Source organism: Scyliorhinus canicula, chromosome 19 (assembly GCF_902713615.1).
Source record: "Scyliorhinus canicula chromosome 19, sScyCan1.1, whole genome shotgun sequence".
In the NCBI taxonomy this organism is placed as follows: domain Eukaryota; kingdom Metazoa; phylum Chordata; class Chondrichthyes; order Carcharhiniformes; family Scyliorhinidae; genus Scyliorhinus; species Scyliorhinus canicula.
The window spans coordinates 46,714,806-46,733,948 of NC_052164.1; the positions used below are offsets into that span (position 1 = coordinate 46,714,806).

A 19,143-nucleotide genomic window follows, 5' to 3' on the forward strand; every position below is an offset into this window, starting at 1 on the left:
TTGGCAGTGCTTCAGAGTGTTTTACATTTGTTTAAAAAATATTCCTTGATTTGTTTAAGAGTGGTAATTTGAGTGGTTTTGCGAGTGGTGCCTTCCTCTAATGCAATGCCTTTTACGTTCATTAGTGGGGAGATAATGGAGTTGTATCACTAGACTAGTAATCCAGAGGCCCGAGGCTAAAACTCTGGAGACACGGGTTCAAATCCCACCACGGCATTGGTGGGTGGAATTTAAATTCAATTAATAAAATCTGGAATTGAATATAGACTCAGTGATGATGATGAGGAAACTATCATCGATTGTCACTTCACCAGGAGATCTGCTGTCCTGACCTAGTCTGGCCTACTAGACTCCAGACCAGCAAGCCACTCAGTTCAAGGGCAGTTAGGGATGGGCAACAAATTCTGGCCTTGCTGATGATACCCACATCCCAGAAAAGAATAAAGTTTTTAAAATAGCACAAATGATTGCAGAAATTCCGTCTGCGCTGAATGTTATTTTGCACAATTTGTAAAATTCCTCAATCTGTATTGCTGGTTTGTACCTTAGCAGATTTCTAGGCCGTTATTCTAGTGTTTTAGGTGGCTAGATTCAGACACTGGGAATCAGCCAGCTGATGTCATCACAGCTTAGCCTTTACTAGTGACTCCAGAACAACTGTGGAGAGGTCATACAGACACAAAATGTTGACGCTATTTTCTCTCTCCACAGATGCTGCCAGACCTGCTGAGTGTGTACTGCATTTTTTGTTTTTGTTAGTCTCTCCTAGCCCTGGCCAACATAAACATTTTCAGGAAATGTCGCTCGGTAGCTACTAAGATTGGAACATTTTCCCTCCCGATGGTGCTGCCAGCTGGTGGGGCGGTGCCAGGCTGACAGAGCCAGGAGGCTGGAAGTACCATGGTGCCTGGGTGTCGCTTCCAGCCGGAGGGACAGTACCTGGGTGTCAGGCTGGCAATTTGCCCATGGCAGGGACCAAACCGGGGGGGGGGGGGGGGGGGGGGGGGTGCCCTGCCCTGCCCTGCCCATGCGAGGTGGGGTGGGGGGGGGGGGGGGGGGAGGATCTCCTTATAGGTGGGTTGGGGCTCTGTGAGTGGGGGGGGGGGGTGTTAGAAGTCGTACCAGGGTTTTAAAAATGGCGCCTTCATGAGCTGAGGAGTTCTGACTAGCGGAGGTCCTCGGTGCAAGAAACAGGACTAAGTGCGGCCCTTGGTGGGACATTCCCCCCTGAGGTCCCAGATTGCAAAAAAATCCCAATAAATAGATAGTGTGATGCAGCGCCGAGAAACACCCGGCTAACGGGCTCGTCACGGGACTTTGTTTGCAATTCGGTTAGAGTGCACCCCACATCCTTCTCGTCAAACCTTGGTAAGTGCTTGAATATATTTAAATACATACTACTCGGCGTTTGACTAGAAGTGTTTCTTCTTTAGGACTTTCCTCAGCTTCTGCCTTTAACTCTAACATTTTCCGTTGATGTTCTCTTTGCAGTTCTAGTTTCCAAAGTTCAAATTCTCTCTTTTTTCTGTTTCTGCCAGTGCCAATCTCTCTTTTTCCATATCCCTTTCTTCCTTTGCAATCTTTCTACTTCTACTTCAGTTTCCTCCTTTCCATTTCTTTCTAAAACCCTCTCTTTTTCCTTTTCTTCTGCCATAGCCACTCTCCTCTTCATTTTCCTTCATCTCAGCTTGTTCCATTTGTAATTGAATTCTAGCTATTTCTAATAATTCAGGCTGGTGTCTCTGGCAATTTAAATGCTGAATTATTTTGTACTACATCCATTTTCCTCATCCCTTCAGATTAAGTTAACTGCAGCTTGTCTGCCGAACCCAAAAGTTTTATTTTAGTCACCCCTTGTAAACCAGCCCGAGTGACCTCTTCCACACCCAGGAAAATGTTTGCAACTGAAAGAGGCAATTCCAGTCACTCTCTACTTAACTCTACCACATGAAAGAAAGCACCTGTTCCAGACACATGACTGTCTCTAAATTCAATAATCCCAAACCAAACAAAGAATTATTCTTTAAAATCCTGGACGAGCCCCCAATTTTACTACGATCCTGGACTAGACCCCAACAGTGGCTCAGATACTGGACATAAAACCCAATATTTTGGGTGACTAATTTTGTAAGACTGAGGAAAGGATATTTGCTCCAGGAGTGATTTCATGCACAATAATGATATGATATATTAAAACAAACTTTATTACTAATGAAGTATGAAAATATCTTTAACACCACACAAGAAAATAGCTTACAATTACCCCGAAACAATTATTGGAATTTTTACAGAAACTATAAAATATAACAACAAACAATGAAATGCAACAAATAAACCCATAACACTGGAACACCCCCCAGACCACCTCAACACCTCAACATCGTTGAGCCAGAAAGTCGAGGAAGGGTGCCACCGCCTAAAGAACCCTTGTACCGATCCTCTCAGGGCAATTGACCTTCTCTAGCTTAATAAAACCCGCCATGTCATTGATCCAGGTCGCCCGCTTGGGGGCCTCGCATCCTTCCATTGTAGCAAATCCTTCGCCGGCTACTAGGGACGCAAAGGCCAGAACACACCGGCCTCTGTCGCCTCCTGCACTCCCGGCTCCACCCCAACTCCAAATCGCGAGTCCCCAGCCTTGGCTTGACCCTGGATCCTACCACCCTCGACACCGTCCTCGCAGACCCTCTTCCAGAACTCCTCCAGTTGCCGGGCAATGCCCAGAACATATGGGCATAGTTCGCTGGACTCCCCAAACACTGACACACCTTGTCTTCACCCCCAAAGAACCTACTCATCCTCGTCCCTCATGTGGCCCGGTGCAGCACCTGAATTGGATGAGGCTAAGCCGCGCACCACGAGGAGGAAGAATTAACCCTCTCCAGGGCATCAGCCCATGTCCTGTCTTCGATCTGTTCCCCAGTTCCCCCTCCCACTTAGTTTTCAGTCCCTCGCCTGACGCCTCCTCCGCCTCCTGCATAACTGTAGATATCAGATATCTTCCCCTCTCCGACCCAGACCCCCGAAAGCACCCTGTCACTCACCCCCCTCGCGTGAAGCGAAGGGAATCCCTCACACCTTCCGTCTAGCAATGCCTTTACCTGCAGATACCTGAACATGTTTTCCCGGGGGGAGCCCAACTTCTCCTCCAACTCCCCAGGCTCGCAAACCTCCCATCAATAAACTGGTCCCTCAGCTGTCTGATGCCCGCTCTGTGCCAACCCTGAATCCCCCATCAATGTTCCCCAGGACGACCTATGGTTCCCCCTTAACGAGCCTCAATCGAGCCCCCCACTTCTCCCCTATGTCGCCTCCACTGCCCCCAAATCTTGAGGGGTAGCGCCACCACTGGACTCGTGGTATACCTCGTTAGGAGGGAGCGGCCACGGCGCCGTTACCAGGAGCCCCCAGGCTTGTATTTCCACAGGACGCCCCTCATTCCATCCGTTTCCATGCTGCCCCTCCCCCTCCATCACCCACTTGTGCACCATCGACACATTGGCTGTCCAGTAGTACCCCGAGGAGATTGGGTAACGCCAGCCCCACCCCCAACTTTACCACCGGTCCAAGAAGACCCTCTTCACCCTCGGGGTCCCATACGGCCCAAACAAAGCTCATGATGCTGCTAGTAACCCTTCTAAAAAAGCCCTAGGGATAAAGATGGGACAAACACTGGAAGAGGAACAGAACCTCGGAGAAACCGTCATTTTGACGGACTGCACTCTACCCGCCAGCGATAGCGCACCATGTCCCACCTTTTAAATTCCTCCTCCATCTGCTCCACCAGCCTGGTACATTAAGCTTATGGAGAGTCCCCCAACTCCTGGCCACCTGCACCCCCAGATATCTGAAACTCTTCACTGCCCTCTTAAACAGGATCCTCCAATTCCCTCCTCCTGATCTCCCGGGTGTACTACAAATACCTCGCTCGTGCCTAATTTAACTTATAGCCCGAGAAGCCCCCAAATTCCGCTAACAGCTCCATCACCCCCGGCATTCCCCCTTCTGGGTCCGCACATACAACAGCAGGTCGTCCGCATACAGCGATACCCGATGTTCCTCCCCACCCCGCACCAGACCCCTCCATCTCCCTGACTCCCTCAACGCCATAGCCAGAGGTTCAATCGCCAGTGCAAAGAGCAAGGGGGACAGGGGGCACCCCTGCCTGGTCCCACGGTAAGCCTAAAGTACTCCGATCTCTCCTTCCATTTGTAACTACACTCGCCATCGGAGCCGCGTAGAGCAGCCTCACCCATTTGATGAATCCCTCCCCAAATCCAAAACCGCTCCAGCACCTCCCACAGGTACCCACAATCACTATCAAACGCTTTCTCTGTGTCCAGCTCCACCACTATCTCCGCCACCCCATCCACTGCCCCGGCATCATGCTAACGTTGAACAGTCTCCGTCAAATTCGTGTTGAGCTGCCGTCCCTTGACAAATCCTGTCTGATCCTCATGTATCACCCCCCCGGCACACAATCCTCCTATCCTGGGGCCAGGATCTCTTCGCCAGCAACTTGGCGCAAACATGAGGAGGCGAGATAGGCCCTGTATGATCCACACGCAAGGGGGTCCTTATCCCGCTTTAGGATCAGGAGATCAGTGCCCGTGACATCGTCGGGGCAAAGCCCCCCCCTCCCATGCCTCATTGAAGGCTCGCACCAACAGGGGCCCACCAGATACGCATACTTTTATAAAATTCCACCGGGAACCCATCCGGCCCAGGGCCTACCTGACTGCATTTGTCCAATCCCCCTCTGACTAGCTCCTCCAATTTTATCGGCCGCCCCAGCCCTCTACCAGCTCCTCTTGAACCCTTGGGAAAACTAGCTATTCATGAAGCTCTCCATCCACCCTCTCCCCATCGGAGTTTCCGACCGGTACAGTTCCTCGTAGAAGTCCCTAAAGACCCCATTTACTCTGTCCCCTTCTGCAACTACATTCCCACCCCCAACCCCCCGCCCTGTACAGAAGAGAAATATAAATACAAACCCTCAACATTCCCCACATACCCCATACCCAACAAACAAACCCACCCGAAACAGAGCAAACAGAAAAACCAGCATAAAAAACACACATGTCAAAGTTAAAGAAACAGCAACAGCGAAAACAGCAATGGCCATAGTGGTGTCCCCAGGCCCTAGTTCGAGGCCAGCTTCTCCACCTGTACAAAGGCCCACGCCTCCTCCGGGGACTCAAGTAGTGGTGCCGGTCCTTGTATGTCACCCAACAGGCGCGCAGGCTGCAGCATTCCAAACCTGACCTGCTTGGCATGCAGCACCGCCTTCGTCTGGTTGAACCCGGCCGCCGCTTAGCCACCTCCGCCACTCCAGTCCTGGTAGATTCTCACTACCGAATTCTCCCACTTGCTGCTCCTCTCTTTCTTGGCCCAGCGCAGCACACACTCCCGGTCGCTGAATCGATGGAACCGCACACAGCACACGCCCGCGGGGGTTCATTTGCCTTAGGCCTCCTGGCCAGCACTCTGTGGCTCCCTCAAGCTCCAGGGGCAAATGGAAGGACCCCGCCCCCATCAACGAGCTCAACATCGTAGTCACATAAGCCGGGAGATCTGACCCCTCCAGCCCCTCCGCCAGGCCCAGGATCCTCAAATTCTTTCACCTCGTGCGAACGTCCAGCTCCTCCAAGCGGTCTTGCCACTTTTGTGAAGTGCCTCGTGCAACTCCACTTTCCCAACGAGGACCACGGCCTCTTCCTCCCGCTCAGCAGCCTGCTGCTGCAACTCCGAATAGACACCCTCCTGGGCCGCCTGGGTCTCCAAAGCAGCCTTGTTGGTAGTCGCATTCACGGAGTCCAGCAGCTCAGCCTTCAGCTCCGCAAAACAGCGCAGAAGAGAGGCCTGCTGCTCCTGCGCCCACTTCCACCAGTCCTCGGGTGTTCCGCCGGCCGCCATTTTTGTCTTTCTTCCCACGCTTTTCTTGGGGAGCTGCTGCAGCTTTTTCCTTTGCCCCCACTCCGGGTGAGCACCATAAATTATGGGGAATGCTCCTCTAGACACCTTCCCCCACCGGGATTCGTCGAACAGCGCCGTTTGGGGCCCTCAAATCGGCCCAAAGTCCTTAAATAGCGGGAGCTGCCGAACATGCGGCTTAGCTCCACATAGCCGCAACCGGAAGTTAATTCCCCGAAACAATGTTAATCAATACTATGATACCATAACCTTTAAACTGCTATCTTTGAGCGCAATATACAGGATACATTATGCCTAAACGTCAGCACACCACGGCGCAGCATAGCCGGTAGATGCCGGTAGACCTCGCTCCCGGAATCTACCCGGCTCACTATACCTTACGAGATCTGGCGCGACCTCACGAGTCATCACGATGTGAATCCTGCCTATTGTGGGCTAGTCCCACCTCTAATATGCAGTTCCATGAGGTAACTGAGGGGTAGGCACCTAACCACTTCACCTTGGAGAACCTCGGGCAAGCGCCGTTCTGGTATTGGTCCACACAAACGGGGACCAGGCGGAACGGCACTTGTGGGGTCTCAAGGGAATTATAGATCCCCAGCTGCATACCCTCTGAGCAGGGTGGTGCCCTGGCCTGCTAGACAACCTGGTCACCTTGGCATTGCCACCTGGGTGCCAGCCTGGCAGTGCCAGCTGGCATGGGCACTGGCAGGTTGGCCCTGCCACGGTGCCAAGCTGGAATGTTTTGAATGCATACGACGGGGCCTGGGATGCGCTGCATGGGTGCGGGGGTGAGGGGGGATCCACAGCGGTTTTGGGTTTGGTCTGGTGGGAGGTCGGGGATCATTTTAGGGGCCTCGGAGCTCCCCACTGTACAAAACGGGGCTATGTGCGGCCTCAGCCACGCGTTCCCCGGTCAGCCCCTTATACAATGCAAGTGCACTGCGAGCACCGGTAAACACGTGCTAAACGCGCTCGCTAGGGGACTTTGTTCCCTTTTCGGAGAGAATTGTGCCCATTGTCTATAATTATCTCATCTCCATGGAAATCTCTTTACCTAAATAAAAGTTCATTAGTCCAAACTTTTTACGATGCCTTAATTGCACCTCTGCCTCCAAAAGGCTGCTGCCTTCAAATCAGGTTTTTTTTGAAAACATGAATGCAACAGTCACACGCTAACCCTGGCTTCTAACCTTACTGCACAAATATATATAATAGAATAGATCTGAAATTCCTACATTCTTCACAGACTACAACTGTGATATGGTTAGTGCAGTTAACAGGTGGTGTCGTCATGTGGTTACTGAGTGGCAAAGTTAGCGTGGCTACTCTGTAGTGTAAACCATTAATGCAGTTAGCCTGCAGTGCAGTTAATATGGTTCCATGAATTGTAGTTTGCGCAGTTACCATTGGGTGTATTTAGTACAGTTACCACATGCAGTAATTAGTACGGTTACCATGTGGTGCGTTAGTGTGGTTACCTTGTGATGTAGTTTGGGCGGTTACCACGCAATGTACTTAATGCAGTTAGCACATGGTGTAGTCAGTGCGGATACCATGCAGTGTAGTTAGTGTGGTTATCATGTGGTGTTGTTAGTCTGGTTACCATGTGGTATAGTTCATGCAGTTAACACGTGGTGTAGTTAATGCTGAATTCCATGCCATGTAATTAATGGGGCACCACATGGTGTAGTTTTTTTTCAGATACCATGGCAGTGTAGTTAGTGCGGACACCGTGCAGTCTAGTTAGTGAGGTTACCACATGGTGCAGTTAATTCAGTAACCATGCAGTGTGGCTTATTCTGTTGCCATGCTGTGTAGTTAGTGTGGTTACCATGCAGCATTGTCAGTGCATTTACCCGTGCTTTGTAGTTGTGTGGTTACCGTGCAGTGTAGTTAGTGTAGTTACTATGAGGTCTAGTTAGCTCAGTTACCAAGAATAGTATTTAGTGTGGTTTCCCTGCAATGTAGCTAGTGCATTTACCATGTGGTGTAGTTAGAGCAATTAGCACATAGTGTAGTTAATGAAATTGCGCGGTTACCACATGATGTGTCTAGTGCGTTTACCCTGCAGTGTAGTTAGTGCGATTACCCTGCAGTGTAGTTAGTGCGATTACCACATGGTGTAGTTAGTGCGATTACCCTGCAGTGTAGTTAGTGCGATTGCCACACGGTGTAGTTAGTGCGATTACCCTGCAGTGTAGTTAGTGCAATTACACTGCAGTGTAGTTAGTGCGATTACCACACGGTGTAGTTAGTGCGGTTTACCCTGCAGTGTAGTTAGTGCGATTACCACACGCAGTGTAGTTAGTGCGATTACCCTGCAGTGTAGTTAGTGCGATTGCCACACGGTGTTGTTAGTTGCAGTGTACCCTGCAGTGTAGTTAGTGCGATTACCACACGGTGTAGTAGTGCCATTACCCTGCAGTGTAGTTAGTGCGATTATCACACGGTGTAGTTAGTGCCATTACCCTGCAGTGTAGTTAGTGCGATTACCACACGGTGTAGTTAGTGCCATTACCCCTGCAGTGTAGTTAGTGCGATTATACACGGTGTAGTTAGTGCCATTACCCTGCAGTGTCGTTAGTGCGATTATCACACGGTGTAGTTAGTGCGATTACCCTGCAGTGTAGTAGTGCGATTATCACACGGTGTAGTTAGTGCGATTGCCACACGGTGTTGTTAGCGCGGTTAACCTGCAGTGTAGTTAGTGCATTACCCTGCAGTGTAGTTTAGTGCGATTGCCACACGGTGTTAGTTAGTGCGGTTACCCTGCAGTGTAGTTAGTGCGATTGCCACACGGTTGTAGTTAGTGTGATTACCTGCAGGTAGTTAGTGCGATTACCCTGCAGTGTAGTTAGTGCTATTACCACACGGTGTTGTTAGTGCGGTTACCCTGCGTGTAGTTAGTGCGATTACCCTGCAGTGTAGTTAGTGCGATTACCACACGGTGTAGTTAGTGTGATTACCCCCGCAGTGTCGTTAGTGAAATACCCTGCAGTGTAGTTAGTGCGATTACACACGGTGTAGTTGTGTGATTACCCTGCAGTGTAGTTAGTGAAATTACCCTGCAGTGTAGTTAGTGCGATTACCCCTGCAGTGTAGTTAGTGCGATTACCCACACGGTGTAGTTAGTGTGATTACCCTGCAGTGTCGTTAGTGAAATTACCCTGCAGTGTAGTTCGTGCGATTGCCACACGGTGTAGTTAGTGCGATTACCCTGCAGTGTAGTTAGTGCGATTGCCACACGGTGTAGTTAGTGCGATTACCCTGCAGTGTCGTTAGTGAAATTACCCTGCAGTGTAGTTAGTGCGATTACCACCGGTGTAGTTAGTGCGATTACCACCACGGTGTAGTTAGTGCGATTACCTGCAGTGTAGTTAGTGCGATTACCACACGGTGTAGTTAGTGCGGTTACCCGCAGTGTAGTTAGTGCGATACCCTGCAGTGTAGTTTAGTGCGGTTACCCTGCAGTGTAGTTAGTGCGATTACCACACGGTGTAGTTAGTGCTATTACCACACGGTGTAGTTAGTGCGATTACCCTGCAGTGTAGTTAGTGGGATTAACACATGGTGTAGTTAGTGCGGTACCCTGCAGTGTAGTTAGTGCGATTACCACACGGTGTAGTTAGTGCGATTACCCTGCAGTGTAGTTAGTGCGATTACCACACGGTGTAGTTAGTGCGGTTACCCTGCAGTGTAGTTAGTGCGATTACCCTGCAGTGTAGTTAGTGCGATTACCACACGGTGTAGTTAGTGCGGTTACCCTGCGGTGTAGTAGTGCGATTACCACACGGTGTAGTTAGTGCGATTACCCTGCGGCTGTAGTTAGTGCGATTACCACACGGTGTAGTTAGTGCGATACCCTGCGGTTGTAGTTAGTGCGATTACCACACGGTGCAGTTAGTGCGATGCCCTGCGGTGTAGTTAGTGCGATACCACACGATGTAGTTAGTGCGATTGCCACACGGTGTAGTTAGTGCGATTGCCACACGGTGATTAGTTAGTGCGATTGCACACGGTGTAGTTAGTGCGATTACCCAGCGGTGTAGTTAGTGCGATTACCCTGCAGTGTAGTTAGTGCGATTACCACACGGTGTAGTTAGTACGATTGCCACACGGTGTTGTTAGCGCGGTTACCCTGCAGTGTAGTTAGTGGGATTACCACACGGTGTAGTTAGTGCAATTACACTGCAGTGTAGTTAGTGGGATTACCACACGGTGTAGTTAGTGCGATTACCCTGCAGTGTAGTTAGTGCAATTACCCTGCAGTGTAGTTAGTGGGATTACCACACGGTGTAGTTAGTGCAATTACACTGCAGTGTAGTTAATGGGATTAACACACAGCGCCAGCTCTAGGTTGTGGCGCCCCGGGCAAGGTGAACTTCGGCACCTTGGGGGGGGCGGGGCCGGGGGGGGCTGGGGCCGGGGGGGACCAGGGGGGGTGGCGGGCGAGGAGGGGCGGACCCGAGGGGGGGCGGGGCCGAGGAGGGGCGGACCCGAGGGGGGGGCGGAGGGGCGGACCCGAGGGGGGGGGCGGGGGGGCGGACACGCGGGGGGGCGGACGTGGGGGGCGGGCGGACCCGAGGGCGGGCGGACCCGAGGGTGGGGCGGGGGGCGGACCCGAGGGCGGGGTGGGGGGGCGGACCCGAGGGCGGGGGGGCGGACCCGAGGGCGGGGGGGGGCGGACCCGAGGGCGGGGGGGGGGCGGACCCGAGGGCGGGGCGGGGGGGCGGACCCGAGGGGGGCGGGGGGGAGCGGGGAGGCGGACCGAGCCGGGGGGCCGCCCTGGGGGCGGGCGGCCACCGCGCATGCGCTGGTTGGCACCGGCCCAACTGCGCATGCGCGGGACCCGAGTCTCTGGCACCCCAAGCACATGGCGCCCGGGCAACAGCCCGAGTTGCCGTGCCTGAGCCGGCCCTGTTAACACATGTGTAGTTAGTGTAGTGTAGTTTACCCTGCAGTGTATTTAGTGCAATTACACTGCAGTGTAGTTAGTGGGATTACCACACGGTGTAGTTAGTGCGATTACCCAGCAGTGTAGTTAGTGGGATTAACACATGGTGTAGTTAGTGTAGTGTAGTTTACCCTGCAGTTGTAGTTTACCCTGCAGTGTAGTTAGTGCAATTACCACACGGTATAGTTAGTGCAATTACCCTGCAGTGTAGTTAGTGAGATTACAACACGATAGAGTTAGATACGATTACCCTGCAGTTGTATTTAGTGAGATTACCCTGCAGTGTAGTTAGTCCAATTGCCACATGGTGAGTTAGTGCGATTATCCTGCACTGTAGCTGGTGGGATTACAACACGGTGGAGTTAGTTACAATTACCCTTGCAGTGTAGTGAGTGCGATTACCACACAGTGTTGTTAGTGCGCTACCACCAGTGTATTAGTACGATTACCATCCAGTGTAGTTAGTGTGATTACCATACTGGTGTAGTTAGTGCGGTTACGCTACAATGTAGTTAATTGTGGTTATCTCACAGTGTGGTTAACGTAGTTACCCATGGTCTAGTTAGTGAGGTTTACTCTGTAGTATAGTGAATGTGGTTATACTGCAGTGTAGTTAGTGCGGTGGACTACATGGTGTGTCTCGTGCAGTTATCATGCCGTTGTAGTTTCTGTGATACCCCGTGATTTAGTTAATGTGGTTACCACGTGGTGTAGTTTGTGTCAGCTATTGCCATGGCATAGTTAATGCAGTTACTAATTGTGTAGTTATGGCGATGTAGTAGGTGCAGTTAACATGTTGCTAAGTGGTATAATTAGTGTGGGTTGCTATGCAGTGTAGTTAGTGCTGTTACCGTGTGATTGTAGTTAGTGCTGTACCATGTGATGTAGTTAGTGCTGTTACCGTGTGATGTAGTTAGTGCTGTTACCATTTGATTAGTAGTGCTGTTACCGTGTGATGTAGTTATGCAGTTACCGTGTGATGTAGTAAGTGCTGTTACCGTGTGATGTAGTAATGCAGTTACCATGTGAGTAGTTAGTACGGTTGTTTTGTGGTGTAGTTAGTGCGGTTGCCATGCCGTGTAGTTAGTGTGGTTACCAGGTGATGTAGTCATGCGGTTACTGTGTGATATAGTTAGTACGATTACCTTGCGGTGTAGTTAATGCGGTTGCCCATGCAGTTGGTTACCGGATGATGTAGTTAACGTGGTTACTATGCAATGTAGTTAGTGCGGTTGCCTTGTGGTGCAGTTAATGCAGTTACTGTGCAGTGTAATTAATGCAGTTTCCGTGCGCTGTAGTTAGTGCGGTTATCCTGCAGAGTAGTTAGTGCGTTGACCGTGCAGTATAGTTAATGCAGTTTCCATGCAATGCAGTCGGTTAGATTGCCTCGCAGTGTAGTCAGTGCAGTTACCGTGCAGTATACTTAGTGCAGTAATCATTTTTTAAAATTTTTTTTGATACATTTAGTTGTATCCAATTAATTTTTTTCAATTAAGGGGCAATTTAGCGTGGCCCATCCACCTACCCTGCACATCTTTGGTTTGTGGGGGCGAAACCACGCAGACACGGGGAGAATGTGCAAACTCCACACGGACAGTGAACCAGAGCCAGGATCGAACCTGGGACCTCGGCACCGTGAGGCAACAGGGCTAACCCATGCGCACCGTGCTGCCCTCTAGTGCAGGTTATTCATGGGAATAGTTAGTGAGATTACCGTGCGGTGTGGTTAATGCAGTTACCATGTGTGTAGTTTGCGGTTTTCCTGCAGTGTAGTTTGTTGCGATTACCATGCAGTGTATTTAGTGCGGTCACTATCAGTGTAGTGCATGCAGACACCGTGCGTTACCAGTTTAACCTAGCTGGTTTAGCTCAGTGGGCTAGACAGCTGGTTTGTGATGCAGAACAGGGGAACAGCGCGGGTTCAATTCTCATACCAGCTTACCCGAACAGGTGCCGGAATGGGCGACTAGGGACTTTTCACAGTAACTTCATACTTGTGACAATAAAAGTATATTATGTGGACTGCCTGTTGTGATAGTGGAGTCGGACACTAGGAACTTTCAAGCGGTTATTGGATAGGCACATAGAGCACACCAGAATGACAGGGAGTGGGATAGATTGATCTTGGTTTCGGACAATGTTCGGCACAACATCGAGGGCTGCGGGCCTGTTCTGTGCTGTACTGTTCTATGTTCTATGCGGTGTAGTTCATGTGGCTACCCTGCAGTATAGCTAGTGTGATTACCATGCAGTATAGTTAATGCAGTTTCTATGTGATGTAGCCAGTGGGATTATTATATGGTCCAGTTAATGTGGTTACCACATGGTGGAGCCAGTGGGATTATCATCTGGCCTAGTTTGTGTCGTTACCAAATGCTGTCGTCAGTGGGATGACCACATGGTCTAGTTCATACGGTTACCCTGTGGTGAGATTAGTGCAGTTACTATGCAGTATTATGAAAGCAGTTTCCATGAGATGTAATCATTTGGATTACCATATGGTCTAGTTAGTGTGGTTACTGCATGGTGTATTCGGTGAGATTATCATGTGGTCTAATTAGTGCGGTTACTGTGATGTGTAATCAGCTCTTTATCCTCTTGCTTCAGGTGGTTCGCTTGTCTGGCCTGACAAGACAGTCTTGAACTATTCAAACTGGGCTCGTGAAACTGAGAACATGAGTTTAATGAGCCCAAACACTTGCTATTGGATCAACAGCAACACTGGAATCTGGGGAATTGGTCCCTGTACCAGCTTCACACTAGGCATCGTTTGCAAAATGCCAAGAGGTAAGAAATAAACGGGAAGGGAATATCTGAGACCATCAGAAACTGACGTTACTCCAGCTCTGGGTGGGCAGGGGCGCAGGGCAGTGCAAGGGGTTGATATTACAATATGGACATCATGGAGTGGGGAAGGGAATTTCCGCTTCTGTCCAAAGGTAGTGACCTCTTGTGCAGGAGGGCCCAGATGATGAACATTCAACCCCTACTATAGGGGCTATCCCAATTGAGTTTTTCCCTGTCCTCATGCAATATTCACATCAGTGAACGTCCTAGCAGGGGTTAATGGATCAGATTGAGAAGCAGAATTCTTCCACCCTAGAGCTCACAGCTTGTTTATTCTGCCATTGTCATGGTCCCAGCTAAGTCAACACCCTTTTGACTTGTGTGACAGTGAACTGTGAACAGCGAGTCAGAGGCTGGGAATTCTGCAGAGAGTAACACCCACATCTTGTAAAAGAATGAATTTTTAAAATTGATGTCAGTCAGGAGAGATGTAAAGGGACAGGCGCTGGAATGTGGCGACTTGGGGCTTTTCACAGTAACTTCATTGAAGCCGACTTGTGACAATAAGCGATTATTATTATTAATTCACTGTCACCTATTTATACTTTTACTGCCGTAGCTAGGAAGCCAGATTGTTAATTCTTCCAATGATAATTAAGCAAATTAATTTTTAAAAATTTACTCACACAGTTCAAGAAACAGACTTGTGTTACCTGTAAGTAAATGACCTCCAGTTTCTTCTGTTGCTCATTCCATTTTAACACAGTGACTCAGTGTTGTGAGGTATTGTTTCCCATTTTCTGTCTCTGTGTTTGCATTTGCAGCCGGCTCGCAGGGGCACACCTTGGACATCATCTTGTACGTGCTGGGCGCGTTGGTGCTGCTGGCAGTGGTGGTGGTGCTCCTGCTCCTGTATCGACGGCGGGCGGCCTCGGGCTCACGGCGCGGGGCTTTCGAGAGCGCGCGATACAGCCGGACATCCTCGACGCCCAGCGAATCGGTGGAGAAAAACATCCTGGTGTCAGACATGGAAATGAACGAACAACAGGAATAACCCTGGCGCCTGCTCCTCTGTCTCTCTTCATCCTCGAGCAATGTGCAAGCACAGACTGGTGTTCAGAACATAATACAGGTCAACATGGAGTCCCAGCTTAGTCTCACAGTGACACAGTTGGCACTGCTTAATGGGGTTATGCCATAAAAGGGTACATTTCTCAGGCATCCAGTTTATATACATATAATATATATATATATATATGTATATACAATATATATATGTATACATAGATCAGTGCTGGTGGATTTTATCTGATAAATGGGGCAATTTGTATCCACTAGGCGCCCCCCCCCCCCATAATACCTTCAACTGTGTTATGACCTTGACGCAGGAGCGTTTATATGTAAAAGTGCACAATTCAATGAATAAAATCATCATGCACTCACTGTGCCTGGTGAGCCTCCCATCAGTTTCAGCATGGTTCAGATGTTGGCACAGTGTTATCCACAGTCTAGCCACTGTTTTCTCAGACCCACGCTTCCACAGACAGGAGGAGGATGCATGTATGTTTACGCTGAGTGAACGGGTTCTGGATTGTCGTCATCCCTCTTTTAGAGAGTTCCTGTCAGCAGCCGTTTTTAAAAGTCCAGGTGATTCCATCTCGCAGCAGACCTCGGAAAGATGCCGAGGAGTAGCATGGAAACTAGCCAGAGGCTGACAGCGGATCAATCTGAGAGGGTGGCACTGTGTGAACTGTACCTCCTCTGACCCATCACGTTTTAAGCACGTAACTCATGTTTAAGATGATTAAGGGATTCAATAGGGTAGATAAATAGAAACTATTTCCTTGGCTGGGGGGGGGGGAGGATCTGGAACAAAGGGGCACGGCTTCAAAGTTAGGGTTAGACCATTCCGGGTGACGGCAGGAGTTACCTCTTCACACAGAAGGTGGTGGAAATCTGGAACGCTCCTACCCCAAAAAGTCGCTAATTGATAATGTGAAAACTGAGCTCGGTAGGTTCTTTGTTCAGTAAAGGGTTAAAGAGCAACGGTGAATGGCCAGAGTTAAAAGATAGATCAACCGTGACCTAACTGAATGCAGCAACAGGCTCGAGGAACTGAATGGCCTAATCCTGTTCCTCTGCTTCCAATTCACAATCAGTCAATCAGGATTCAAAAAGCATGTTTTTCAAAGATGATCAAATGGATGAGAGAATGAACAGGACAAACGTGTCGATTACAAAATGTAGGGGGCGGAAATGAGCCAGCAAATGATTTAGAGTGCATCAGTGTTGGCAATTATGGATACGTTTTCGATCCCAGATCGCAAGGGGGAAGAAATGTGAGAATGCTCCCCAAGTGATTGTGTGTCGCCATGATTAGTTAGATTGGATCAATAGCAGGTTTCCTCTCTGCTAAATGTTGTTGCATTCATTAGGTTGTGACTCTGCCTGTCAGGGTCACTTCCTGCTCAACAGGTTACCGAAGGAAAAATCCCACAATTCCACCTTCTGAGAAAATAAGGGTCAGGGTGAGGAAACCGTTTTTTTTTAAGGTAATTTCATGAACAAGTGATCCCAGTCACAAGTTCCAGGAATGTCCACTCAGATCCCCCAACTTTCAGTACACAAATTTTTAAAAATTTAAAGGGTCACCAGGCTGGTGTAGTGGTTAGCACTGCTGTCTCACAACGCCAAGGACCCAGGTTCAATTCCAGCCTTGGGTGGCTGACTGTGTGGAGTTTGCACTTTCTCCCCGTGTCCGTGTGGGTTTCCTCTGGATGCTCCGCTTTCCACCCACAGACCTAATATGTGCAGTTTAGGTGGATTGGTCATGATAAATTGCCCCTTAGTGTCCAAAGAAATGCAGGTTAGGTGGGGTTATGGGGAGCGGGCCTAGGTAGGATACTCTTTCAGAGGGTCGGTGCAGACTCAATGGGCCAAATGGCCTTCTGCACTGTAGGAATTCTATGGTTCTATGATGAGGAATTATGAGCCGGAGGACGGTTCAAACTTCAGGTTAAGTGCTCCCAGGCGGGTAGCTCCATGCCACGAGCACCGAATGTAATGTGAGGCCTATATTCCAGATCTATTATGTGGTTAGAGAAACACCGAAGCTGGCTATCAATATTCCATTTATTTAAACTAATTAAAACTTCTGGTAAACTAGCCGATGATAGCATGGCACTTCATGTAGTAATATTGGGGCACTCAGTTACTCTGGGGTATTAGCTGTTTTTAAAACTGAAGTTGGGTACATTTAGCTTTCAGGTTCCATTATTTTGCATTGTGGACTTTGTCCCTGATATATTGGCTGTGACAAGGCTGCATGGTGGTGATTGGAGGGTTAGGGCAGCTCTAGGCAGTTTGAGTTGCTAGGAAAGGGAAGGGAATCCTGGGTTAGATCAGCACCAACCCAGGGCTTTGTAACTTCTTTCACCGAGCTACCTTAGACCCTCTTCTGGGTGGTGGGGGGCACAGGGTGGAGTTGGGGGAGGGGCTGAGATGCTGGTGAGATGTTTCCATGGGTAGCCTTGTGTGGAGAACCAGGAAAGGGTTTAGACGCCTGTGCATTGGAAACCATGGTGACACTGTTACTGTTAAAGGAAAGAATGAAAGTTGCCACAAACCCAGAGGACCATAGGCTGCTCTGCTCTTTGAGAGCTGACTGGTGGTGATTTAACCTGTAGGTCACCACACCTCAGGCGAGGGACAAGGTTGAGAAGGCGGGGCCGTCACGAATAACCTCAGCCGGTCTAGGAATTGAATCCGCGCTGTTGGCGTCGCTCCAGGGGGGGAGGTTGCGGGCAATTTGTAGCGGGGTTTGAGAGGACCAAGGTAAGACGTGCTGGTGGTAGGGAGTTGTAGCTGGCTAACACAGAGGTGCAAAAACACCAGTCAACCAGATAATGAGGTATATAAGTGACAGAGAAAGGAGTTATACCATCACGAGCGCTTTCCTCAACTGGAGGGGAGCAGATCCAAAACAATGAAGTAAACATCCCTGAATGTTAGTATCAGCCTAAGCTCTTCCGATCACTGAAGATGGATCTTTTTGTCCTCTGATGTTTTTTCAGATGAAGGGATTGCAACACTGGAGGCCAACATTTCTTCCACTTTGCACCTTCTGGCAGTACCAGGGATTCTGTAGGGAATTTTATTGTATCTGTGCACAAAGCTATAAAGAGTTTTGATGACAATCAAACAATATGGGGTGGGGGTGGGGGGAATGGGAAGCGCAGAGGTGGGGCAGGGCGAGTGAAACTGGTCAATGCTGGTAATACAAAAGAGGTTCACAGCAAACCAGTAACCGCGGCACACTCCATCGAAACCAATGTTTCGGGAAGGGTGTGAAGCAGGCTGATTTACTGACATCGTCTGATTCACACCATTGGTCAAAGACCAATTTCATCTATTCAACGGTCCAAATATTCTTAGAATAACATCCACTACTTTTTTCCAAGGGTTCAGGGGGGTGAGGGGAGTTAAACCCCTTCTCAAACTGAAAATTATTTCAAGCTTTCAAAACATACATGTTTAATTTGTGATTGAGGGGCTACGAAGACAGACCTTTCTGTCCATTTCTATCGCTGGGTATAACAGGCAGTGAAAGTTGCCAAACAGGATTCTCAGAATAAAGTGTTTTTTTTATGTTTATGTTGTGAAGAGTGTTTATTTTGCCATTAATCCCCCATCAATATTCTCAAAGAGATAAAGGAAGATGTTCTGTGAAATGGTTCTAATGGGGGTTAGTCAACGATGTTGGGAGAGATGATCTTCAATACCCACCCCGGCTGGCAAAACGCAGAGAAGAACATCACATACCCCTCCCTTTCACTCACTTGACTTTCCTTCTATTAATTTCAATCAACAGGCCCGGTAGCACAGTGGTTACCACTGTTACATCACAGCGCCAGGGATACTGGTTTGAATCCCGGCTTAGTTAACTGTGCAGAGTCTGCACATTCCCCCCGTGTCTGTGTGGGTTTCCTCCGGGTGCTCCGGTGTCCTCCCACAAGTCCCGAAAGATGTGCTGTTAAGTAATTTGGACATTCTGAATTCTCCCTCTGTGTACCCGAACAGGCGCCGGAATGTGGCGACTAGGGGATTTTCACAGTAACTTCATTGCAGTGCTAATGTAAGCCTACTTGTGACAATAAAGATTATTATTATATATATGAGCCTGTGGAATTTGCTATCACACAAAGCAGTTGAGACCAAAGCAGTCTGTTTTCAAAAAAAGGAGTTGGATATAGTTCTTGGGGCTAAAGGGAACAAAGGATATGGGGGAAAGGGGAAGCAGGTTACTGAGTTGGATGATCAGTCATGATCATGCTGAATGCCAGAGATGGCTTGAAGGGCTGAATGGCCTCCTCCCGCTCATATTTTCTATGTGAGAGTGCAAGCTCTGAATCGGGCTGTATCAATGGTGTGATGAACCCTGTGATCGACAAACAAAATGACCGAAC

The 19,143-nt window shown here is 49.3% G+C and overlaps 1 protein-coding gene across 2 annotated transcripts in view; it reads left to right on the top strand.

Annotated features, from left to right (window-relative positions):
• mrc2 (mannose receptor, C type 2) overlaps window positions 1–18,331 on the top strand; it is a 293,165-nt gene extending 274,834 nt beyond the window's left edge. Inside the window, exons 28-30 of one of the 2 annotated variants that reach the window (XM_038778997.1) lie at window positions 13,499–13,678; window positions 14,369–14,386; window positions 14,503–18,331. In XM_038778997.1, the coding sequence (XP_038634925.1) occupies window positions 13,499–13,678; window positions 14,369–14,386; window positions 14,503–14,732 (428 nt within the window). In that variant the 3' untranslated portion in view covers window positions 14,733–18,331. Of the gene's footprint in view, window positions 1–13,498; window positions 14,394–14,502 lie in introns of both variants that reach the window. The other variant, XR_005458165.1, reaches the window with a different exon arrangement.
• Window positions 18,332–19,143: the final 812 nt, after the last annotated feature.